The 27,443-nt window shown below is 39.0% G+C and overlaps 1 protein-coding gene across 1 annotated transcript in view; it reads left to right on the top strand.

Moving 5' to 3' along the window:
* Positions 1-27,443, top strand: part of NALF1 (NALCN channel auxiliary factor 1) — a 549,469-nt gene that overhangs the window by 32,225 nt on the left and 489,801 nt on the right. Inside the window, exon 1 of the mRNA XM_080377721.1 lies at positions 1-27,443. This exon is cut by the window's left edge and continues 32,225 nt beyond it. Within this exon, the coding sequence (XP_080233847.1) occupies positions 26,634-27,443 (810 nt within the window). The 5' untranslated portion in view covers positions 1-26,633.

Genomic DNA, 27,443 nt, shown 5'->3' with positions numbered 1-27,443 from the left:
CATTTTGTGATTCTGTGACATGCAGGAGTGTGTCCAACAAAGGACTGCTAAGGTGATTAGGAGGCTGAACCACCTGATAGCTGAGGAGAAGCTGAAAGAACTGCTTTTGTTCAGCCTAGAGAAGAGAAAACTAAAAGTGAGATCATATCAATGTCTTAAACTACTTAGCTGGAGAGTACAGAAAGAGGAAAACAGACACTTTTGAAGGTGCACAATGATAGGATAAAAGGTAATAGACACAAGCTGCAATGCAATAAATTCCTCTTAAGTACAAGAAAAAAAAAAATCACCACTAAGTTGTTCAGAGAGTTTGTGGAATCTCCAGCCTTGGAGATACTCAGAACTTGAAGGAACAAGATCCCCAGCAAGGTCTGAGACCAGATGATTTCCTGCCTATCTAACTTATTCTGTGATTCTGTGAAACTATGGTTCAGTGAATAAAGAGGTCAAGAATGAAAGCATTGCCATTCTTACTCATCAAAACAACACTGCCATGTTGACTGAACTTAGTTATTGATGAAATCTTACTGGCTAAGTTCAGGACAAAACAATAGTCCTTCCCAAGACGTACCCAAGATCACTTGCAATGTACTCATCGTCCATACTATAGGTTGAATATACTTTTTAGAAGTATATAGATTATATATGTCTCTGCATAGACAGGGATATCAAATGAAGCATTAACTTCACTAGCATGTGGTATTTGTGGTATCTGAGATAACTTTAATATCTTTGCTTGCTTTCTTCCATGTGTTTTCACCCTTGGCAGCCCTGAACTACTTTACACTCATCTGACTGGAAAACTTGGTTGAAATCTACCTAATCTCACCTAGAAATACTGAATCCATTGACAATTGGCAGAAGATGACTGTAGGTTAGGCCTTGTGTAAAATGCAAGATGAAAGACAGCAGCATAGTCTTCTCCAGTTTCCCCCTTACCTAGGGTGGAGTAGCTCTGTAAAAGGCTCCAATTAGGTAATTTATGTGGCTGTTCCCATGGAGTAGCTCACTCAAGAGAGTATCCTGACAGGAATGGAGACAATATTCTGAAGTAAGGCATTTGTTTTATTAATTTTTGTTTTAGCTGTTGCAACATAAATGATTACATATACAGTGATCCACAAAGAGACAGAGAATGACCATTCTGTGGTAACTGAGATACTAATATGGTACACTAAGGAGTAAAGTTTAAATCTCTTTTCTTGGTTGCGTATTGTGTAAAAGCAAGTTCATCTAACTCTAGGAGAGGCTTCATGGGGTTAGGAATTATAAATTGTAATACATACTTTTCCTACAAGAATGATCGAACTGTGGGAGTTTAGAGGGAGAGGGAGCCTCTAATAAACAAACTTAAGCAGCTTGCAGCTCTGGTAGCTGACTTCTATGAATCTCAGCCTTCAGTACCTAATTCTTATGGTGTACTGAGGAAGGCTAGCTGCTTAAATTGGATTTTGAGTTATTCCAGGTAGGTACTGATGTATTGAGCTTATGTATCTCATGTGGATTCAGTTCAAAAAAGTTGGTTGTTATTATGCTCTATTTATATTTAACATGAATTAGTTTGCTCATTTAATTCTTATTTCAACACAGTATGCACTGCTTTCCTAGGAAAAAACCTGAAGACTTGCATAGCACAGAAAATGTAAAAGCTACTCTGAAAAAGAATCTGCTTTTACAGGCTTCTGGCATGCCTCCTCATTAAGTATCTAAGACAGGAGAAGTCTTGCATGGCAAAGAATCTTAGGTCAACCATTTTTATTTTTTCTCAGTAAGAGATGAGCTTATACTGAAACTGTACCAGAATGCCATATAACATGGGCCAGTCTCTGTTCACAGCTTAAGAAGGGATAATCTGTGTGTCAAATCAATTTATGCTCTTTGCAAACAAGATCAAGAGTAATCAGTAAAAACCAGATGAGTTAGTTTCTGTCCTAGCTTAAGATGGATTCTTTAATTTTGATTTTATCACTAAAGAAAATCCTAGAGGTACTTAAATGTCAGTTACTACTTATTTGACATTGGAAGAGAGGTTTTGTATTGGGTTTGCTTGACAAGGTTTTGGTAGCAGAGGGCCTACAGAGGGCAGCTACAGAAGCTGCCAGAAGCTTCCCCCATGTCTGAGAGAGCCAAAGACAACCATTCCAAGATGAATCCACTACTGGCCAAGGCCAAGACCATCAGTGATGGTGGTCTGCTAACATATTTAAGGTGGGGTGGGGGGAGGTGGGAACTGCAATTGCAGCCAGAGAAAAGAGTGAGAATATGTAAGAGAAACAACTATAGAGACAGCTAGGTCAGTGAAGGAGGGGAAGGAGGTGCCTCAAGGTGCCGGAGCAGAAATTTGATGAACAGAGGGTTGGAGCACCCCTCCTATGAAGACAGGCTGAGATGGCTGAGGTTGTTCAGCCTGGAGAAGAGAAGGCTCTGGGGACACCTTATAGCAGCCTTTCAGTACCTAAAGGGGGCCTACAAGAAAGCTGGGGAGGGACTTCTGACAAGGGCATGTAGTGATAGGGTGAGTGGGAATGGCTTTAAACCGAAAGATTTAGCTTAGGTATAAAGAAGAAATTCTTTACTGTGAGGGTGCTGAGACACTGGCACAGGTTGCCCGGAGAAGCTGTGGATGCCCCATCCCTGGAAGTGTTTGGGGGGAGAGAAATCATGCGTGAAGTTAAGCCTGGAAAGAAAGGAGGGGTGGGTGGAAGGTGTTTTTAATATTTGGTTTTATTTCTCATTATCCTACTCTGATTCAATTGGTAACAAATTAAACTAATTTCCCCAAGCAGAGTCTGTTTTGCCCATGACAGTAATAGGTGAGTGATCCTTTCTTGTCTTTATCTCAAGCCATGAGTTTCATTATATTTTCTCTCCCCTGCCTGGCTGAGGAGGGGAGTAATAGAGCAGCTTTGGTGGACATCCAGCCAGGGTCAACCTACCACAGGTTTTCAGTAGGTGGTGGCCAGAAGTTTTAGAAAGAACTGGTATCTTGGAAGCCTCCATTTTTTTCAAATGGTTGGAACAATAAGGTGCCTAGTTTTCCAGAACTGGAAATATTGGATTTTGGCAGCCCAACTTCTGAAAATGTTAGAAGTCTAAGTGTCATACACAAAAGAGAAGCACAAAAAATCAATACTATTTCTGTCACAAGATTTTACAAATGTCAAGACTTCAGTTTTTAATGTATATAAAAGATGACACTTTTAAAAGTGCATTGCCCTCTAGCACTGTGCTGTATATTGATTTAGATTTTCTAAGAAGCCTAGATACTCCCAGGAGGTGTCTGCTCCAAGTCTTAATCCATCCTGACCTGACATAGCTTATGAGATCTGATGGGATCCTAGTATAAGATGGTATGTCTAAATGCAGTTTTCCTTTAACCTATTAAAAAAAATAGAATAGATTAAAGAAAATATAAAATAAAAATGGAGATCAAATGGCTAAAGGTCATAATAAATGAGGCGTGTTTTTTTTAGATAAAACACAAATAAAGATCCTACAGTCATCTCAAATTTAGTAAATTATCTAGACTTCCAAAGAGGGCAACCAGAAAGGATAGGGATAGTAGAAGGAAACTGAATGCTTCCTCATAAAATGTTCTTCACAGTAACTCATGACTTAAAGAGGCTTTTCGTGTGGCTTCTCTGAACCTGTCTAAAAATTCAATTTTATTAGGAACACTTGTGTAACAGGAAATGCCAATAAATTTTAAGTAAAATATTTATATTTATACGTCCTAGAATTTAAGGAAGTGCTGTAAACAGACAAGTAATTTAATAACTTAACACAGACTGCTAGACAAGGACAATTAGGTAGCTTATTAATTTAGGTATTTTGAAAATGACACTAGGCAGCTAAGCTTAGGTACCTGAAGATTTCCACATACTCTGGTGTTGCAAATAAGTACTATAGAACATTTTCACCAATTAACTGCAACAAATTATTTGAACTACAGCTAGTCTGACTCAGAAATTGTCTTGCTAGTTCTGACAGGGCAAGCAAGTGCTGGAAGAACTTTCAAAGAGTAAGAAATATCTATTCTATTTCAAAATCAGAATAGAATAGACTAGAATAGACTAGAATAGACTAGAATAGAAGATACTGTACTTATTTAAGTTTCACGTAAGACAGTAGGACTTTGCTGGTTTGCTTTGAAATTGCTATGTAGTCTCCCCTGGCAAGATATAATATGTGTAAACCTCAAGCATTAATGATCAGGCTGAGATAAGAAAGTCAGCTGAGAACTCACTTTTTAAAAAAAAAAACTCAGTTCCTGAAATGTTTGGTGTCAGGGGTGGTGTGTTCAAATTCACATATCTTATTAACTGTAGAAAACCTTCCAAGAAACTGATTTCAACAGACCAAACAAATATAATCGCTGATTTTTGATCTTTTCTCCTCTACTTTATAATTCATAAAAGTAGGAATATCTTGAGGCATTCCCCACAACTATTTTTTGTGAGTAAATGTTCCTAAAACTGAATCTTCAGTTAGATAAGTGAAGCTTGAAACAGGACGTCAACTGTTTACACTTGACAAAGTATAAGCCATATCTTCTTTGGAAAGAAGATTTTTGATTCTTAGCCTTATATTTTAGAATATGTGATGTAGGGGCTTAGATTTCCTAGAACTTCAGTGAAGAAGCAGATGTAAGCTTGACACATCTGGCTGTAAAATGTGCTGCCATTTTAGCTGGTTGGCAATTACAGGATACATGACAATGTTCCACAGATGTTAGAGTATTAATCACCATGTTTTACTTTCTGTGGTGAAGTATTTAGGAGTTATTCGAAAGATAAGGCTTGACAGCTCACATAAGTTGTTTTCGTTGTGCTGAAGCTAGAGAAATAATGTTGCCAAGCTGCTCAAAAGAGAATAAATTGTCAGAGTTTGTGTGAGGTCTTGCTGTTTAGAAAAAAAAAAAAAAAAAAAGGCCTAGCAGCTACTTATAGGTCATTATGTAAAGGCTACCTGGATAATAACGGGACTAAAATGTCTAAGACTCTGTCCATCAGGGATGGGCTTTCCTCTGAGGGGGGGCATTAAGCTTATCACAACTGCTGATTAGCAGGTAGTAACTTTTGAATTAAGATAGATTTTCCTGGTGAAGATTAAAATGGAAGTCTCAAGCCTGCAGAGAAGTGTCTTGTTGAAAATGTCAAACCTAGAAGACTTTCAGGATTCAGGAAATTAGTTATTTCTCCTGGGCTTTGAAAGTACATTTTGGATTCCTACTAGAGATAAGAACTAACTCTTCCCTCCAAGTCATCTTCACAAATTGTAATATTAGAAAGAATAATTATTCTTCAATTCTTATTGAAATTATTCATTGCACTGTTTTGATTAGTGTTATTCTTCTTTTACTCTGTTTCTATTACATATTTTCAAAATACTCTTTTCCATAGAAGGTGCAAATGAAGATGTAAGATTTTCAAAACCAGTAACACCAGTTTGGCATATGGTATGATATCACACACAAATGGCAGTTACAAGGCTTTGAAAATCCCCTCTGTGACCTGTCATCCTAAGAAACAAGCTCACTGGTCCCTTTCAAAACCAAATTATACTGAAGAGCATTCTTCTATTAAGGTTGGAATACCTTACCAAAGAGTGTTAAATCATTGCAAGTCCCTTCTGAACTCCCAGGGTCCTAAATTTCCTAGGGGGAATATTTTAAGTTTTGGGATATGAAATTGAACTTTTTCTCTTGTCTTAGCTACTCCTCTTTTTTTTTTTTTTTTTTTTTTTTTTTTTCATGAATTCCAATTGGATGGGCAGTTTCCAGCAATAGCTTTCATATCAGCCACTCTGGAAATACAAGCAGGGTAATATCTGTATTTTGAACCATGTTGGAATATGGGCTTGCGGTGGAGCTTGAACAGGTATGTGATGACAAGACTAAGGAAGTTCTGTACCTTCCCATAAAAAGAATCATTGATACTAAGGGGACTTTAGCGGCATAAGTCTAGGTACTGATAATTGTTCAGGATGTAGTCATTACTTCCCTGCTCCTGGGCTGAACAATAGATAATACACTGCTGACAAGTGGGGTTCCAGCCTTCCAGACACCTCAGAACATGATCATTTATACATTAAGAAAAAAACCTGAAGGTCTATCAGTAAGATAAGCATCTGCCTGAGCTTTTTCAGGTCTCCAGACTTTAATTTGGCTGCAAATCCATTTTTATGAATAGTTAAATAATCGAAGCAAAAAATCTACCTGTATTACTCAGATTCCAGACTTAGGACTGGTTATTACAAGAGACACAGTTCAATGTTAGGCAGCTGCATTGTTGCTTCTGTCATATCATCCTATGTGTCCAAACAATTTTAATGTAAATCAACTTTGGATAGAATCAGATCACTTAAACCAGACTGGATTTTAACACATGGAAGAGAAATATTGGGGTGGGGGTGGTGTTTCAAGAACCTTTAAAGATTGCATCTTATCAGAGTTTTTTGGAAAACAAAAAGGAATTTATTATTTTGGTGCCACTTTATTCAACATTGATTGACTATGAAGAAGACTGAAAATTTTCAGCTGAATTTTGAGAACAAAACCCCACCATGCAATATTTTTACTAAATGCCATTTTGCTTTGTCTGTCACATACTGTCAGTCTCCCTTATACTTCCTGTGCTTTGCAAGCCTAGTTTCTACATATCCTAAACAGAATAATGTATACTGTTTAAAGAGACAGTACCAGGAAATCTTCTGAAATTTACTGGAAACAGGTAACTGCAGAAGCAAAAGGAATTTGGACCTGAAAACCTGTAGTTGCCACATCACTTAAAGACAGGATTTTTATTGTTTATAGCATAAAAGTTTTGCATATATTTAAATACTGATCCTGAAATTAAATTGGTAAATGAAACTAGGACTTATAATTTACTGAGACATTCTGGAAATTTTATGCCAAACAAAATAATTGGTCTGACTCATCATGACAACTTATGTGGAATCTGAAGAGTATTCAGTTTGCTAACAGAAATCTTTACTTCACCATCTCCCAAGATTAGGGTAAAAATATGTTAGGCCATCTATAATCTTGATATTTTTAAGATATTGAAACCAGAATGTTAAATCTAGTCCAGTTAATCAAAATGACTGCAGCCAGAAATCTTACATATTGAAAAAATAAACTAATAGGAATTAAGAAGTTGTGTTTTGTAAAGCAAGACCATTTTAAACAAATGAAAATGCACAAAACTTCACTTTAATTTCATTTTAAAATTTAATTCTGTAGTATATTCCCCTCCACATATTTTAATATTGACCATATTGATTTTCATATAATTTTTCAAATCTGAAAATATTTCATACTTAATGAAAAAACTCACCAAAAAAAGCAATGCACATAACTGCAAAAAGGTCATTATGTTGTGCAGTGAAGTTAAGGCTTTGCTTATTGTTACATCTTTATTACTGTCTTTTGCCACAAGTTTCCTTTAAAATTGCACACAGCACAAAACACACACAAAAATCCCCAAATCCTACAGACAGTGGAAGCTGGACAGAACATATACTTTTCAGTTGGCATTTTGTTCCTTAAAGGTGGCATTCTCTCTATTTTTCATTGTGACTGACACCATTAGTTTTACCTCTATCGTTTCATAATACAATTATTCTAAGGAGTGATTTTGCGCATTCCTTAGTTAAAATTTATTTGTGCTCTATCTGAATGCTTTCTTTATTAAAGAACACAGAAACCTTCAATAAGTATGTTCTGCTTTTATTGCTAATATTGGCTATACTGATAGTGTGAATGAATGTACAAAACTAAACAGATTAAGATTAAAATCAGTTTAATTTAATTTTTTTCATGTCACTGTATAACATCTGCATCCATACAAGTCACTGAAGACTAACGTACAGTCAATGGGGAGAAATAAACACTGCCAAAATGAGATTCATCCAAGTTGATGTAGATAACTACTTCAAGAAAAGATTAATTTTGCTGTCAAAGTGCCTGTTTCTCTGCAGTGACTATGGAGAGACCAAAGGTGACCAGCTCAGATATAAATATGTGCAAGGAAATTATCTGCATTTAATCAGATGAATCATAACTCAGTACTCAAACCAAACAAATATAAGTGTTACATGTCTAGGCAAAAACCATCTAGTTGCCTGTTTTGACAAAAAACCAGAAATCATAATGACTTTTAAATTATTTAAACTGGTTAAAATGCCGGCTTGACTTCTGTATTTGGCATCATTTGGTTTTCATGATATTACTTTTGCTTTGTTTTCTATGCATATGACTGGGAAAAAAAGGAAGATATGCATATATCTCTTCTTATGGAATACAAGAGTGAATGAAGATCTTAGGTATATCTTTCTCTCTAATAATTACTGTGTTTAATTATCACTCCAAAACATGAACTTTTGCAAGAATAACTTTACTTAAGCATATTAAGTATCAATTAAAAAATTTAAAACACCCTTAGAAAATTCAGTAGAAATTATGTCAAACATGATTCTTAGCAATAGCTAAAGACAATCATCTAGTCCCTTTCAACAAATGTGCATCATCCATCAAATTCATGAGCAGATGTCTCAAACAGTTAAGCTTAACTAACAAAAACAAATATAGCCATGTCATTCATGACATCACTCTGATTCCAGCTCAATTTTCCCCCATCATGCTATAGATTGCTAGAACCCTTTTTTTGGTTAAACTGCTTGTAAGATCCTGATTTATTATAAAAAGCATTGTGCTAGTTTCTTAGTCTGTTTTTTTCCTTTTTTGTTTTCTTTTTTTTCCAATATGTATTTTCATTTTTGCTTCATAAAATCAGTGCAGTATTCTCTGCTTGAGATTTTAGTCAGACTGAAAACTAGCTGTCACAAATGCCATAATGCTGAACAGTTACTTTCCTTTACTACTTTTTCCCTTTAGAAAATCATTCATCTGTAAAAACTGGGGAGATTTTTCACCTGTGTAAAATTTTAATTTCAGAGAAAGAACCAGCAAAAATAGAAAGTTTTTTAACATGATTGAAGACATATTTGAAGGTATTATTAGAGGAGTTCCAGAAGTTAAATGAAACCAAAATGAGAGCTAATACTTGGCAAGTAGAGATGCTGTACATTCTCCAAATAATTAGGTGTGCAGAAAAAGAGATAAATCAATCTAGCTAATGACCTGGTAAAAATAAAATGTAAGGAAGTTATAGGATGTTTGGTACAATCATGTTATGGATAAGTTTTGAGTTTCAGGGGTTCACTTTAAAAAAAATATATATCCTGTGATAAGAGTTGAACACAACTGGAAAAAATAAGTAAAAAAAATTACTTTATAAATCCTGAACAGATTATATTTGCAGAGGTTAAATAATGAGGAAAGACAATTTTTTTAATAAAACAGGGGAAAAAGAAAAAAAAAAAGGAAACAACTAATTCTATAGAAAGGGTAGAAATTTTTCCTCCACCAGGACTGTGCAGAGGTAAAGCCTTTCATGGAAGTGACCTTTCTTCCTTCCTTCTATATTTGTAAATTGTGTGTCCATTCCACCCTTCAGGCATTGCTCAGAAATTAGGAGTTCACAGAGGAAACACCTGTTTTTAATGTTCAGAAAACTATAAAGAAAGAATGTGTCTTTTTGTATGGTTTTGGTGAACGGTCACTTGGAATGAATTAAATAATCTTTGTAAAATAAACTTTGCTCAGTCAGATGGATGCTAATTAATACGGGTTTTATATAACTTCACATATATATTTTTAACATTTTGGGGTTAAGCTAATTTTCTCCTCTCCAAATGCATAAGTTCTGGTGATTGGTACAAGAAGTCTTCAGCCTGGTTAGGAGACTGTAAACTAATTGAAAACAATTGAGTATCAGTTTCCTGTGTCCTGCTGAGATGCCAATAGACAAACCTGCTATGGAGTTATTGCATCTTCAATCTTAGTTAGATTCCAGCTGGTCATAAGTATTTGTTCATCTGTTGTAAGCTGCATGAAGTGATCAATTCTCTTTGTGCATAAGCACAGCTGTAGCAAATGTTAGAATATTCTTGTCTTTATTTTCACCAACACATGTTTTACAGTATAAGTCATATCTTCTTTTCATTGTTGGTGCTGGCCTTCAAGCTTTCATTATGTTTGTCAAAGTGATAAACTTGTATAGGACGGTCAGGACCAAAGAAAATCACAATAAATACTGAGGATATAAACTACCTACTTGAACAAGGTAGAAAGTTTATATTTTTTCAGTAGCAATATTAAATTGCTATTTAACGTAACAAAATAATGTACCTTGGATATGAAAAAAAAAAAAAATCAAATTCTTCAAGGGTTGAAAACTTAAGTGCATCAAAATGAGAAATCTACCAGGTTATCACTGCAGACAACTCAGTGTGCATCTGTGGTGAAAAAAACCCAAGATGGTAGAGGTTGCATAAGCAAAGAAACAATGAATAAGGTAAAGAATATTATAACTCCCTGATACAAGTCAGTGCTGCAATTTCTTCTCAAATACATTGTCTTGTACTGGTCTCATCAGTCCAAAAGAAAAGCAGCAAGAAAGCTGTTTGAGAAGGGTGAGAAGAATAGCAAAGACCTCCCATCGACTGTTATATGGAGATAAGCTGCAAAACCTTGGGCTTGATTGGCAAGTTGTTTGAAAAAAAGTGAAAGTTGCGTATATCAGGGCCCACAGTCATAACCACTGACCTGATACTGTTTCATATAACTGTCATAATTACCCTCTGCCTGGGCTTGAGCTGAGGAGCCCAAAAGAACCAGTGGGGAGTGATACTTGTTTTCTATACTTGTTGGAAAGGAACTTTTGACTCGGGAGACTAGTACAATGTCTGTTGACACCAGGCAGCAAACACAATGACAGACACTGTACCTGAAGGAGAAAAGGGAGTCTCCTTAACAGATGTTCTGCCAGCCAAACTGAAGTCAAGTGTTTTCTTGGTAGTCAAGTACCCAGTCCGCATCTTAGCAGCTACACCCCACATCATCAGCACATGTGTTGAGATCACGGCTAATGTTTTCCTGTGCACAGGTCTCCTGAATAAGACTGGCCTTGGCAGCACCCAAACATGGCAGCAGACAACCCAACTGAGTGCTCCACCTCGTTGAAGACATGGCAACATCTTTAAAAACAACACTGTGCATCACAGCTAGACAGCAACACATTTCTTCCGCATGCTCCTAGAAGTGCCCCTAGAAAAAACAGTCTTACCTGAATACGTCTCTACCTGGAGAATGTTGCTGCTGCTGCAACCTATTCTCAGTGTCTACCCTCTCCCCTCATACATGTTGTAAGACCTCATCCCATGGTCTTAGCACAGCCACAGGGTTACTCTAGAGATCATCCTGAAAGGGCCAGAAATGGCTCCAAGCAAACAGCTCGAAGTGAGAGCTGCAGCCTGTATGAAGTGGCCCATTGGACAATCTGGACTGTCTTCCTCTTTAAGAAGGTGATCATGGCAGGGAGTGGAGTGGCTCAAGGCATCATCAGAGCAAGAAAGGGAGTACCTTCATGGTATACTAGATTATGCTCCTGACTAAGCATTCTTACCCCTCAAAAAGGGCCTCACCTGACTGGGCAGGGAGCCAGAAGCACATCCTCAGTGACTTCCCCCAGGCAAGTGCCTACCACAGTGCTGGTGCCACTCCTAGACCATTTGCCTTGACTGAGATAAAATACACCATACATTGCTCCTCACACTCCTTTTTACTGATTTTCCAAAGTCTGGATGGCATTCGTGTATGCTTTTTCCTCTTCCCAAATACTTATTTTTTTCAAAAACAAAGTTATACATAGTTCAGATTTGAGTTAAACTTTTGTTAAAATAGAAACTGTTGTCTACTGGTATGAGCAAATGTCTTGGTAGGGGTAGTTTAGGTACAGAGATCAAAGGCATAATGTTATTGATGGGAGGAGAACAGAGAGAATAACCAAGAGTCTTGGTCACGACAGTGCCCTGCGTGTCAAGCACCTCTAGCAGGGCAAGGGTAGAAACTATTATTTATGTCTGTGTAAAATGTGGAGGAAAGCAGAGACAAGGAAATGTTGTGGATAAAGAGCAATAATCAAGGGAACAGAGGTAAGCAGGCCATCACCCTGTAGCTCTTAGGAAAGGAGGGTGGGTGGGTGGGGGGTAGGAAGGATGCTAGCAGGAAGGCTCTTTGAAGAAAAGACCATGGAAAGACCAGTGACGAAGCAGAGAACTCGCAATGATTGCCAATGTGAGAAGTGCGGGAGGGGAAGAGGAGCCAGATCCACTTTTTGACAGCTGTTGGGGGAGACTGAAAGGCCTCATTGCATTGCTCCTGAGACCTTCGGTGAAGCTATACCCTGCTCAAATGACTACATGCACATTCCCATACCCCTGTCACTCACTTCTGGGATGGACATAAAAGAGCTGAAGGGTCTTGTCCAGCTAAGATGCCTCCTGTCAGAATGGCTTGAAAGCATCCTTGAACATAAGAGCAAGAGTTGACAATACAGTTAGCATTGAGGACCATGTTGTCCAACCTGTCCCCAAGACTAGTCTTTCTTCAGTCAGGTGTCTGAATGCACACTTCTTCAAGACCTATCAGGACTGAAGTGAGCAGAGTCTGTGATTGTCCTGAAGAAATTTCAGAACTCACAGCTGTAATGAGTAGGTAACATTGCCATGATGAAGAATGGAATAAGGAACACATGCAGGCCAACACCTTTAACCAAGGTTTGCCTTTTTGCCTTACCTGTGGAGAGCAGACTATGTTGAAGTATCTGGTGTGGTGGGATTCCCCAGCATAACTGGTGAATGGCCATAACAGTGATGGCCATAAAAACTTCTAGAGAAGACTTTGGATAGTCAGCAGCAGCAAGGATTCAGAAGATGATGGCAACTCATTTGTCAACTAGAATGGACTTAGAGTATGGCCAGAGCTCCCTGCAGAGAACGACTGTTGGAACATGTATGTTCTGCACCCACTACTGATCATCCTGTTTGCTGCCCCATATATACCACTGCATCTGGAATGCCAAATGTCCATTCTGGGGACAGGTATTACATGTAAGGTGACATGTGCACCCTGCACATAGAGGCAGCACAGACCGCTGATTTGGGCATGTGGGTGAAAATTCTCTGCCATGCATGGGCCAAAGGACAGCATGTAAGTCTTGCAGAATACATTCTGTGAGATTGCAGGGCCTATGCCAGTCGATTAGTGGTTGGAACAAAGATACTTCTTTTTTAGGAGGTGATGAATGTAATAGGAAGGATGATTAGTGAACAAACTTTCATATTCTTAGCACAGAATTAGTCAGTGACTCTACACATGTATATTGTGTAGTTAGTACTCATAGTCCAAGCAGAGACAATTATAGTAATAGGGCTGGTGAATTCTTGGAATAAGTGGAACATGTGAATCATATAAAAGACATTTTCCAAAACAGGTAATCTCTTACAGTGGTTCCAGGTTAATAGAAATGAAAAAAGGAGTTAACATGGTGATGGCAACTACTCCTGATTGATACAGACTTGGCTTGGTAATTTATACTCCTTAAAATAGTGTACTGCAAGGTGTTCTACTCAGAAGCCTTACAGAGCATTTCGGTTCTGCTCGCATAAAAACTCAGGCAAGCCATCTTTATGAGCATATAATGAAAGTGCCCAGTTGTTCAATCAGCAATGCTGTTATAGCCTGTCCTTAGAAAGAGAAAAGGGTTGGAGCGAGGTGACATATAACATATTTGCATCATAATGAGGAAAAAGGTGAATTTATACAGAAGTAGCAAAACCAGACACGATGTCTGGAAAATCCCTACAAAGTGCTAATATATAATTGGTCTGCATGGATAATACCACACTATTTACTTGATTTGGTTTTCATGTCTGAGATTTTTTTAACTGGTCACAGGGTCCTGAAATGTTTATTGTTCATATTTATTTCATAACTAATTTCCACATTTGATAGCTTATTCAGAAATTCTATATTGTCAAAACATTTATTCAGACAAGACATGGGATGTGGCTTTTCTTCCTGGGTTAGAAAGCCCTTCCAATTAATGTTTCTCTATATTTCCTCTTTGATCATTTATTTCCTGTGAATGTTTGTGCTGAAAAACAAGTTAGCTAAAAAATCTTTAGGAAGGGTGCATACACTCATAGGAAGCTGTTACTTAAGAATTAAAACTGATTATTGGCTTTGTTTTGCAATATATATTTACACAGGTAAAGTGAAATACTGGCAAAACCAGTAAAGATGGAACAATAATAGCAGAGAAAATGAGCCAACAGCTTCCAGTGCAGTGAATTAATCAGGCTACTTACCAGAACTGTAAATCAAAGTATTATTTCTAGAAAATAAACAAATTGATGAAAAAAATAATTAGAAGTAAGCCAAAGAATAAAAAAAACTTGTTCCAGATTTTTCAGGAAGCAAAAAATCCCAGGAATTTAGTTTTCCACCTCATTTTATATCCTTTTGATCTCTTCCACTTCAAGTAACCTTTCACTTCTGGATTAATTTCATATTCTGAGAACTTCATTTAAAAAAAAAAAAAAACATAGTGGTTTTGTTACATGTTGCTAGGTTTGAGGGCCCTTCATGCATTTTTGATAAATCATATTTGAAACAAACTTGCATTTCTGTTTTCCACAAGAAAATTCGCTTTCTCTTTCAGGGTAAGTTTGAAAACACAGCCCCCCAACAACAAAACTGTTTAAATAAATGACTGTCACTGTGTTGTAGTTTGCCTTGTGTTGCACTCAGCTGTACCAGCTGGTTGTTGAATGAGACAATAAACTGCACTATGGAAATGCTTTGGGTTTGCTATCATCATTTCACTAGTCTGGTTTGCAGAATAGCTGTTGCATTGGCCCAGAGGAACAAAGCAATGAATCAAGTGAGGGGACAGGAAAAAGCACCTGGAGGAGGAAATGATGGGATGATACTAAACCAGAATTGCCACCAGGGAACACCACACATGAAACTTTTTTTTTTTTTTTTTAAAGGTGCACAGTAAAATGAAGATATCCTGATGGCAACTGTAGTCCCAATAAGCACTGTTTTCATCCCACTTTTTACTCATCACTTTCATGACTCACTTAAACTATTACATGATAAAAACATAATAATAAAAATATGTTGGCATTTCAGTGAATTGTCTATTTTTTTAATATATTTTAGTAATATTCACTATTAATTTCCCCAGATCTGACCTGTAACTTTCATAGCCACACACTTTGTTTATTCCTGGAGAGCAAAAAACAAATGGATTTATGAAGGAAAAAACCCAAATATCATGGCAAACTTATTTATGAAATTATTTTTTATACCTTTTTTACCTGTATTTTGCAGCTTTCTGAAAAATGTCCATCAGTAGTTTAAGCCTTGAGTCTGATACTTGGTATAAATCTGCAGATAAAATTGCAATGAATGCATGCCAACAATGATTCCATGGAGGTGCGGGTCTTTGTAATATGATAGAGACTTTAGCACTGTATTTCTGATTCATCTTTCTAAATGTATCTATTTTCTAGGAGAAAAATAGTTTAAAAAGAAAGAGGCAGAAATACAGTTAGCTTATGTAAGGGAATGCAAAACATAAAAAGAAATTCAGGCTTTATAGAGTCAGAGGAATTAGCTTTTTGTAAATTAATGCAGATAGTGTTAATATCACAGCTCATACTCTGCCCACCTTGCCAGCTTAGATTTAAAGGAAAGCTTTCAGAAATATTTATCTGGGCAGATGTCTCACCAAGATATTTGTACAGAAATGCATCCAAGAATTATGAAGTCCTTTCAAAATTAATGATGTTTAGTTTGTTTTGTAATTAAGAACATAATTGAAAATACAATTGTTTTCATTATTAATAAGGCCCAAACTGTCTCTGTGTTACTTATTCTGAATAACTTTCATGTTTAGAATGAGATCAGAGACACTAATTAGGAAATTCCTATAGCTGCACTGAGGGAAACAGTCTAGTAAGAGTATCAAAGTTCATATCTACAACACCTTATTTCTCCCATAATTTTTTTTTGTGTTTATGTATTAAAACTGTATTGTATGTTTGCCTGTTATAACATTTGAATAATGACAGAACCACTTTTTGCTGCACACAAATTTCTTGTCCCCCTCCTTTGTGCACAAGCATTTATTAATTTAGGAACTGAAGAACTACTAATCTAGGAACAATTGAGGAAGCTTAACTCCATATGAGAACGCCTGCTGTGAACCCTAGATGTTTTTACATTCCCTTGCTTTTCCTGCTGCCTAAAATTAAGTATGTTTGGAGAATATATGCATAGTATCTATGGAAATATTTCCACGAGACTAAGTTCCTTCATCAAACCCTCAAAGCAGAAGATGGGCAAAGCTAGATCCTCTGCTGTGAAGGTAGCCTGGGATGGTTACATGTGTGGAAAGGAGTGAAGTGGAAGGGAAGGAAATTCCTAAATTTACCTTAGATTTGTGGGTTTTGCTTTTCAATGCCACAAAAGTTTTATAATTCATGGTATCAATAACTAAAGGTAGATGACTGGCATAAGCTGTGACAGTTGCTCATAGTCAAGAACATGTTACCTTTCCCATCTCTTCTCAAGAAGAAATGTCTGCATATGCTTATGATGAACCTATATTTTTTGTCCTTCATAGTGCAAAATTAGTATAGATACAGTTAATGCCTAAAAAAATAAGTTTTCATTAGGTTCTTGTTTGCATTGGTGCCTCAGGAAAAAAAGGTTGTGGGAGTACAATTTTGTACATTAAACTAGGAGTAGCATTCTTAGATGCATCTGTGAAACTAAAATCTTTACTTTTCATATCCAAAATTATTTTGGCACTACAGAGCTAAACTTACGTGCTCTGAATCACCCTGAAAGAGCTTTTCCCTTTTTTTGTTGGCAAGTAGCAGAAAAGTCTTCATTTGGCTAAAATTAGCTAATATAAAATAACTCCGGCTTCCCCCAAGAATCACCAGTGTATATGCTTCTGCTGTCACAGCACCTAAAGACCGAGAAAGTTGCCTAGGAAATATGACAAAGCCTCTAAAGAAGTTATGTAAAGTACATAGACTGGTTTTCTGCCTCAGTAGAAAACCATAAACATTTCAGTCACCTACATACTGTCTAAATATCTGTCAGAAAGCTACCTAAAATTATGATTTTTACAAGTCCTAGCTCTACATCTTTTGATGGAGTTTCTCCATCAAGAATTTTAAGTTCTCTATATCACTGCATATATAAAGCAAAGTAAATTCTCCACTACTCCTGTTCTTTCTATGTGTCACTTCTTAACCTACCCATGTTGGTTTTGCTTGTAAAGTATCTTCAGACAAGAGTATATACCCTCTACCAGAAAACTTAAAACCTGAAGGCCAAAGCATCATTTAATTTCATCTGCCCTGACACCTTTCATGAGCAGCACAAGTTTCACTGTTTTGAACACCCAAATCTGTCCTGTTTACTCACTTCAGAAAGTTCAGACTGAGAAAAGAGCACAGTTTTCACAGTAGTTGATAAATAAGGAAGCCAGAGACATTTATTTTAATTAAAGAACAGGGAAAAAGAAAACCAACAGCTTTCCATTTCAGAAGAGTGTCTCCAAGTTTCAGTAATGTCAGTATGAATTATGGTCTCCCCACTGGCTGCTCCTTAACTATGTCTTTACTGCCATAACACTCTCACCCTTCCTGATCCTGCAAGTCTATTAAGTACCTGTTGCATCTTCTTTTTGTGATTTTAACTCATGTGCCCTGCACATCAGAGATTCTGAGAGTAGTCTTAAACCTCGCTTGAGGCACCAAATTAAACCAGCTCCCTCCTGAGGCTTGGTGGACAGAGAAGAAACAGGTTCTTTTGTGGCACAATGCAGAGAAAGGGTCTAATTAAAATTGTTCCCTGCAAGGGAACCTCTCTACACCGACTAAGGAAGCACTTCAGAGAAATTAACTATCTTTAGTGAATTCCCTCTCTGCCACTGTTAAGTTGGGTACCTAAAGTACAGCCGTGACTCTCCCTCCGTTTTTGCATTTTTCTTTGTGAACTAAAAGGGATTCTGTTCTATAATTCAAGTTTTCAAGGTGTTCTCTCCTGTAAGTAATTATAAGAAAAGGAAAAAAAGAGAAAAAGAAAAAAGTAATGCTCCATTGAAATTGCACTTTTTTAGAGAAATACCAGAAAGAAGCTGAAGAATCATTGCCCTTCTGAAATGTTTTATCTCTTATTTTTCTATGAAGCCATTATGTAGCAAAGCCAGCCAATGCTGTGTGAAATAATGGTCTGTAAACTCTTGAGGACACACAGCCTCTTCAGCAACACACAGGGCACTTCCACTGGCCCTGGGCCAGCTGTATTTGTGGCTTCAAGCAAATTATAGCCATAATGATGGCGCTTAAGAAGCAGAGTCTGTCTGCCTACCCCTAGCAAGACTCTGAATGAGCTAGGTAACAGGCTGGAAGCTGTGTTTGCTTTGGTGCTATGGCCGGCTATCAGGAGCTGTCTCCAGAAGCAAAAAAGAGAGCAAGATGAAAGGAAAGAGAAGAAAACTGAACTTCAACACTATCTAAGAGTTAAATTTAAGACCCAGTGAAACGAGTCAGGAGACTAAAGTAAGAAGTGTAATTACGTTTGCTTTCACTGTCTTGCTCCACCCAATAAAAAAGCATGAAAATAAAGCTCTGCTTTCCCAGAAATGTAATGCAATAAAGATTTAATAAATTGCCAAATATCAAGTAATGTACTTTACTGGAAAATCAGAAAAGCAATACTGTTCATTTACCCTAAGATTCAGAATGATCTCAATGAGATCCCTTTTTTGTAGAAAAATTTTGTTTGTTTATTCCCAAAGGTATGTGCGCCACTTAGAAAGGGAGAGTAGCCTGATTCAAAACAATAACAAATATTCACTCTTTAGGAGCCACATGAGATAAGAAATAACATGATATGCTAACCTATATAGTAGCCCATTCAAGAGGTGAATTCATTATTTTTATTATTTAAAAGAGCACTTTGCAGGCATTACCTAGTTTTCCCAGCCTCCCCTGTTTATAGATAGAGATGCTGAGGAAGAGGGAACAGATGATTTGCCAGAACTATGCCCTATCTAACGAGGGGAAATAGAACAAATTCTCAGGAACTCTTTACTTGCAGCTTGCGCTTAGTTCTCTGAATCTCACAAGGCACATGGAACAGAAGCCAAAGCTTTAGAGAATTGTTGGTGATGTCAAAGACAAAAGGAGATGTTTGCCTTTAGGTCAGATAAATTGCTTGTGGGATGACTCCAAGAAGACCACAAGAGCTTAAGTCACCCTACAGCTTGAGTCATATGCCTTCTTCACAGGAATACCCTGGAAAGCACGGGAGGCAGAGAGAAAAACCCCACCCTCTCTCTCCCTTGCTGGCAGATGGCATTGCAGCCACCAGGCAGAAGGGGGGATATTATAGTTCCATGGGAAAGGATGTGTCCTGGGTCAAAAAATAAGAAGTGTCAATGTATGGTTCATTCATGTCTGCTTTTTTAGTAAACAAGACTAAAGCTGATATGAAAGAGAAAAAATTCTCAAATACGTACCTCCACACTCCTTTACAGCTTTTTCCTCAGGAAGAATCTTTTGTAGGACACAGAGGCAAAGCTGGGAACCTGGCTGATTACCTTAAAACGATTGCCTATCTTTATAGAAAATTTAAGCTAGGTTTGATGGCAACGATTTAAAGTTAATCAGGGAGATTTCTTCCAAAATCAGTGGAAAGAGATGGCAGAAGATGACTTGCCATACAAGAGTGCCTATCTTAGACACCTATTTAAGGATGGAATAAGCTGTGCTCTGGAGGTAACTGTATCTTTTTATTAGCAAGGTGATGAAGGGATAAGTTTTGACTGCTTAAGTCTACATAGCTAAGTCTAGATGAGATGTAAAGTGCCAGAAAATTGTTTATATTTTTAAGGAGATATACATACACACATATATAACAATGTTAATTATTCAAACTATGGTCAAGCTCTATATCAAAGCTATACATAATTACATGTGTCTTCGTAGTAGGGGTATTTCTTCTGGTCAAAGGAAGAAATTCTCACACATGGTAACCTCAGGGCAGAATGTGACAGATCTCCCTCCTGCATGTCCACACTCTCAAATGCGTTTAAAACTCACACTGCAGCCTTAAGTACTCAAAATAGAAAGTAATTACCAAACTTTCATATGATCAGTCTGAAAAGAGTTTTCTAGCATGGCATATTCTCCAGGAAAGCAGAATAAAACATGGGGTAATAAGCAAGGAGAAATTTACTTGGTAACATATATTATTTCTGAATTAATTCTTTCTTGTTTTCCACATGCTTCATACCACAGACACAAGTGGGAACAGAGTTACAAATAAAAATTAGTGTGAATTCTGGAGTAACATCATCATAATCAGTACACAATGAAGAAAACCTACCTAATGTAGGCATTGTAACTTAAACTGATAAAAAATATTTTACAGTAACATGCTTAAACAGAAAATCAGACTTTTTCATTGAAGCAAATGAAAACTATTTGGCTGATCAACTAAAACTTAAAGACTATTTACATAGTGTAGGCATTTTTAAAATTTTATTTAATAAAAAAAGATTATAAGAAAGTATTTCTGAGAAGAAAAATCAAGTATTATCTCTTTCCTATGAGATGAATTTTGACACAAGGAAGGACTGGGTTATCTATAAGGCAAACAAGCAGAAAGAGAAAAAGATGTCTTTGCTGTCTGTAAAAACATAATCAGACTATAACATTTATTAGAAGACAATAAATGTATACAATTAATAAGTGAGGGAAAGGAGGAAAAAACACTTGAGAAGCTGTAATCAACCTTTTTGTGGTTCTTTCAACCCTTTTTCTTCCATGTCCATTTGGGGAGAATATTCTATTTCCTTTCTACAAGCCTGGTTTAAAAATGTATTTCAGTCTCTCCCCTGATCTCAGCATGCTTTGGATCAGACCTTACTCTAACAAGCATAGGCTAATTTGTGTGAGACATTTATATTATCTCCTTCCTGCTGCAGTCATGTGCAAAAGTTATATTTCACTTCTGTGATGGATTCAGTTAATGTGGAATAGCCTCAGTTCATTTCATCTCATGCCAAAATCTACCAGCCGGATGTAATATTATGACTGAGCTCTCATTATAAAGATGTCATGATAAAAACGACTTACAATTTTTGGAGAAAGCTTACCGGACTTCCAGATCCCATGTTATCCATTCATTGTTCCATGGCTGAAAATGTCAACTGACAAAAACGTTCTCGTTCTCTAACAAGAAGTCTCATAGGATACAGAGCAAACATCTGCAAGACAATTCAATCAACTTAACGACATTAATGTCTTACAAATTTGTACTGCACAGCCTTTGAAAGTCCAGTCTAACAAACTTTTAAAATTTACTGGTTGATAGTTAATCCCCTAATTTTGTAAGAAAAGCTTAAAAAAACCACAAAGCCAAAGGGACAAAATTGAAGGTAATTTGGAAAGTGGGAACAATGGAAAGTGCAAGAATCTTAAAATCTGAATTAGAGCTGTTCAAACAGGGATTAGTAGCTTCAGTGCCTGCTAATATTAACATAAATTTCCCATTGCTTTGTGGTAATCAGGCCCAGGTGCCTCAAGCTTTCTCACAATAATTCAACTTTATGAAAAATACTGAAAGGGAAACTAAAGCATTAGGAATGTGGTGGGAAATAAAATTAATTCCTCAGATTTCTTAACTTGCTTGTGTCTCAACAACCATTATAGCTATTATTCTTAGCAAATAGATAATTGAATCTCTGACTCCCTTCCAAGGTAATGGGTAAAATAATATCACAATCTGGTGTAAGAAGCCAAAATAAAACAAAACTATACAACTCTGAGGATGCTAAAGCACATACTTGACATATTTTGCCCACAAAGAATGTATAGATATTCCTATAGAATGGAAATTGTTTAACCTGTAAAAAATAATTAATATAAGAGGAACTAGTAAATGGCCTGATAATGTTCGCTTGTTATTAAAAGTGCTGGATGACACTCCGATGCAAGGGTTTACTGAGTATTTCTGTTAATAATTATTGCAACAATTGCTTCTATCAGTAGAATCAGTCAACCCAAAAATAAAATGAAATAGATTATTTTAAGAATAGCCTGCTGCAAGATTTTACAAAAAGAAGTGCTGCTTAGCAATTAGAAAATACATTTTTCTTATAGAAAGTATATACATTACAAAGACAAGACACATCTCTCAAACCTGCTAAAATTATCTGAAAGACCCATATAGAGCTCTTCAGACCTAACAATTTTGTATTAAAAAACATCACAGAAAAGCAAGAGACTAAAGCAGGAAATTACTGTGTGCATGATATTAGGCAAAAATATAAGACTATTTGCTTTGAATTGTAAAGCTTTCTATTACGGTAAGTGTTTATTATCATTAATGTGTCAAGAATTATTTCTGCTTCATAACCTAAAGTACTTTCACAATAAAAACATATAGTATATAGGTGAAGCAACAGCTTCAAGTCTCTCAAACATTGTGCATGCTCTTTCTGTTAGACTTTGTCCTCAGTGCTCGATAAATTAGCTATCTTGCATATTATGAGTAAAAGAACTAAAGAATATCCACTCTGGTTATATTGATTGAAGCACTATATGGCAGAGCTGACTCTGAGTTACATTATTTTAAGGATATCTCTATGTGAAACATCTGGTGACTCCACCAGCTAGGGAGACAGGCTTCCATGAGTTCCTCACACTTGCCAAGCTTTGGAACATGAGTAATAAATAATCCCAATGAAAAGTGTGATTTCAAAGCAAAGTCAGTATTTTGCACCACTAGATTTATTTAGGAAGAATGATGAATATGGGGACATACTTCTTTATTGGTATGTGTCAGGAAAGTCTGGCCCTTTTCCTCACATTCATATAATTCATTAACCCAGTTTAAATACAATTCTGTTATTTAGATTAGTTTTATGATAACAAAACTTTGAAGGAGCTTTGAGAGAAAGAAGCTACATATTTATATGCATACATACTTCAGATTCTTTCCCCCACCATGTGCAATCATCTGCTTGATTTTCAGATATTATTTTATAGCATTATTTTTTTTTCCCTTGAGCTCCAAGACCTAACACTAAGGGGCACCAGAGAACTGAACTGCATCTGTTCAAATCCATCAGGAACCAGCTGCTGAAACTAACGTATTATTCACTGTGCTAGGTGGAGAGGGAATGGGGCTTTGGGGGAAACATAACAGGTGAAACAACATTTCTGCATGACACATTCTCTGTTACAGAAAACTGTCACTGAAAAAGGACGTGCTCATTTTGGGAATGCTGATTGTCTTATTATAGTTTATTGTTAGGTGTTGAAAAAGAACTCTCACTCTATTTTTCTGGGCAAAAGTTAGGTAATGTGAGAAAATGGATTTTTTGGAGAAGCCAAGTATATCTAAAAAATCCTGGCATATTGAGTATATTCCCTTTGTTCCTAGACAAGTGTAACCAGAGAGGCACAGATTTAGGAATTAATTCTGACATTAAGTTTTGGATGAGGTCTGGATACCACCATTTCTTCATTACCAAGTCTTAAAATTCCACTATGGAATAAAGAACATTTCTAATTTCCCCATGGATTGCAAAATTGCCTGTTACCCTGTTGCCCTCTCATTTTCCCAACAGGACAAAGGGAAAGAATATTTGGGGTGGTGTGTGTGTGTGTGCGTGTGTGTGTGTGTGTGGTAGATAATCGAGCCTGTTTTCCAGGTGTGGACTCCAAAATAGACTTCCTTCACCCAGAATTTGGCTGTCAAACTGTCAAATACAGGATAATTATGCAGCCAGTGCCACATATCTTAATAGAGGACATTCTGAAAATCTCAGACCTGATGGCAGGAACTTGTTGCTTATCCCAGTTGGGTTTGGGTTTGTTTGTTTCTTTTTCCATGTGTGTGTGTGTCCTCTATTTTTGTTTCAGTCCACCACAAGATACATAACCAAATAAGCAAAACGTAGTTAAACAAATAACATGTTAGAGAAGTAGTTATTCTGATTCCCTTTTAAAAGCTCAGTCAAAGTCTTATCCCAGAACAGAAAACTCTACAAAAATGCAGATACAGTTCAGGGCCCAATAAGTCAAATCATTGCAATCAAAGCTCTAAGGCCAAAATTAATAATGTACCATTAGCAGATGGTATAAGCTGACTGACTGAGAATTGCAAAGATGCATTCTGATTTGAATACTGTAGACTTTTTTTCTTATAATATTAGCACATATTTCTGTGTCTTTAAATAGTCTATCAAAATAAAATCCACAGATAACTTCTGCTCAGTGTAGAATTTGACTCATAGATCTTTTAAGGCCAGATGAGACCATTATGATAATGTGCTTTGACCTCCAGCATAACACAGGGCATAGAACCTCACTCAGCAATTCCTCCCTCAGGTCTGCATCTTCTGTTTGAGGTATACCATCTCCTTTTCAAAGACATCCAGCCTTGATTTATAACTCAAAGTGATGGAAATTCCAGCACATTCCTTGGTAAGCTCACCCCTCAGTTAACTGCTGCAGTCAGAAAAGATCCAAGTTCTGTCCTCCTCTGGTATGGTTCAGTTTCAGAATTCTTTCCACTATGCTTTTCAAAGCTGAATTAGAGAGCTGTCAGCAATCTGTATCAGCTTATAGACCACAGCCATATTTTTTAACAAATAAAGCTTCTGTTAATCAAATAATGAGGAAAAGCCACCTTTTGGGTACATTGTGCACCTTGTTCAAGGGCCATAAGCATTTCTAAATGGTCCTGTACTGCAGGATGGAGAAAGCCTCCAGAACAAGGGAAGGTAAGGCCTCTTAACCTTCCCGTAGTCCAGTGGAGAAATGAAAACAGACGTCTTGGTTATGCTATGGACAGATAGCACCCCTGGTATCTAGAAAGGAAGACCTTGTAACTCCAGGTCTTCATCTCATAATGTTCAACTAGCAGCTGGCACCTTCTCTTGTCTTGTGCAAGATCCAGTTTTTTCTGTTGCTGTTACATTAAGGTGCATCAGCAAGCAAGGTGTAGGTAACTTAGGAGTGACTAAAGAGCATGTTTAATTAAGCAAGAGATCCTGCTGTTTGGGGCCAGAACATGGTGGTGGGACCTCTGCCGTGGAGATCATCAGTGATTCATGGGATAATAGGAGAGCCGAGCCTGCTGTCTCTGTCTCTCTTTCCAGGCAGTGACACGTAAAAGGCGAAAAACAAGGACTGGTGCCATTTACCCAGCTCGTGTGCTGCACCAGGGTTTTGCAAAACTTCTCTTGGGGAACAGCTTGGGGTTTATGGGCATTACGCTTTCCAGCTCGCTGACTGAAAGTCAGGCAGCTGTGCTCAGGCTGCCTGCTACTGTGGGGCCAAAACCTGCCAAGATCCAGTGCCCGAAGTTCCCTATGTCATTTGCGATTTGCTGTGACAAGGACAGACAGGCGGCAGACCTCTCTGGCCACCATCTGCATGGACTTGGTGTCTCAGGGCCACAAAGGGAAGGAGACCCTGCAGAAGAGAGGGCTGGAGGGTGGTACCGAGCAGTCCCTTCGGTGAGACGAGTAGAGAGAGTTGCATCGAGGAAGCCCTTCGGAGGGGCCATGTGGTCCCCAGTGCCTCACCTACCTCCTCCTCCTCCTCCTCCTCAGGCAGGAGGAGGCAGAGTTGCTGCTGCTGCCAATGCGCCAGGATAGAGAGATCTCGGCGCGGGAGGAGATGACGCAAAAGGCAGAGCTCCCCCCAAAAAAGTGTTTCTCCAGGACGAAGATGGCGGCAACTTAGCCCAGGGGCCCAAGATGCCTGTGCCCATCGGGGCCCCCCAGCCAGGCAGTTCCGCCCCGTGCGCCCGGGGACACCGCGCCCGGCGGCAGCAGCGGCGGCAGCCGCAGCCCATTGTCACCAGCGGCGGCGGCGGCCCCGGCAGCCTCCTCCTCCTCTTCCTCTTCCTCCTCCTCCTCTTCAGCATCCTCGGCAGTGCTCCGGGAGCCCTGCAGCAGCGTCTCTCCAGTTAGAGCGGAGGGGGGAGAGAAGAAACAGGAGACGGAGACAGCGGTGCAGGCATCTGTGCCGCGGCTTGGGGCTGAGGAAGAGGAGCAGCGGCGGCGGCAGGGAGGAAGGGGAGGCGAGGGGAGGCGAGGAGCCCCCCGGAGCGTCCGTCGGCAGCGGGGGACGCGGCATGCAGCTGTCCGGGGGCAGCGGGCTTTTCTCAGGAGGGAGATGGGGAGCTGCGATCTGACCATGCCTGGGTGAGAGGGGGAAAGGACCAGTCGCGCAGCCCCGTCACCACCAACTATCACCACTACCACCACCATCTCCTCTCCTCCTCCTCTTTCTGCGTTATTGCTCTTATCTTCTCCACGGCACTCCGCGTTGGATGGACTGGGGCTGCTTCATGTGGTGAGACCAAGGCAGAGCCACCGGCGAAACCCAACAATATCTCAGAGGAAGAAAAAGAAGAAAGAAAGAAGAGGGAGAAAGAGAAAGGGGGGGAGAGTGGAGGGGGGGCGGGGGGGCGGGGGGGAGAGAGCGAGCGAGCGAGAGAAGGGAAGGCAGGCAAGAAAATCCCCCCAATCTTTTAAGTCAATGCATATTGTGGTGACACCGGCAAAGGAGCCCTCACGGTGGAGTCGGCCAGGGCTGTGCGTTCCCAAAATATGACCAGGGGTGCTTGGATGTGCAGTCGGCAGTATGATGACGGCTTAAAAATCTGGTTCGCACCCCGGGAGAACGAAAAACCCTTCACGGATTCAGAGAGGGCTCAGAAATGGCGACTGTCCCTGGCATCGCTCTTGTTTTTCACAGTCCTGCTCTCTGATCACTTGTGGTTCTGCGCCGAGGCCAAATTCACGGGGACCGGAGAGAAGGAGCAGCCGCCGCCCGAGAAGCCCGAGCCCGCGGAGCCGGAGCTGCTGGCGGGCATGGGGGAGCCGGCGCCCCCCGCGCCCCGGCTCCTCGCCCCCCCCTCGCCCTCCCTCCCGCCCTCCCCCGGCAGCAGCGGCGGCGGCGGCCGCACCAACGGCACCGAGCCCCGGCACGGCAAGGCTGCTTTCCTGGGGAACTCCACCGCCAGGCCCCTGGAGACGTGCTCCCCCCCGAGCTCCTCGTCCGGGCAGTGCTTTAGCGTGGGGGACGCGGAGGCGGTGTGCCGGAGGCGGGGGGGGCCGGGGCGGCCGCGGGGCGCGGGGCAGAGCCCGGCGCCCGGCTGGGACCTGACGGATTTTTACCTTTCCTTTTGTAATTCCTACACACTTTGGGAGTTGTTCGCCGGATTGTCCAATCCGGACACTTTGAACTGCAGTCTGGATGTGGTGCTGAGGGGGGGAGGCTCCTGCAGCCAGTGCGTCCAGGCTTACCAGCGCTACGACCAGCACGCTCAGGAGAAATACGAAGAGTTTGAGGTTATGCTCCAGAAATATTTACAGTCGGATGAGTACTCGGTGAAATCGTGTCCTGAGGATTGTAAG

Source organism: Falco punctatus (genome assembly GCF_963210335.1).
Source record: "Falco punctatus genome assembly, chromosome: 2".
Classification (NCBI taxonomy): Eukaryota; Metazoa; Chordata; class Aves; order Falconiformes; family Falconidae; genus Falco; species Falco punctatus.
The sequence above is the reverse complement of the archived record's forward strand: the minus strand, read 5'-3'. Positions and strand labels throughout refer to the sequence as shown.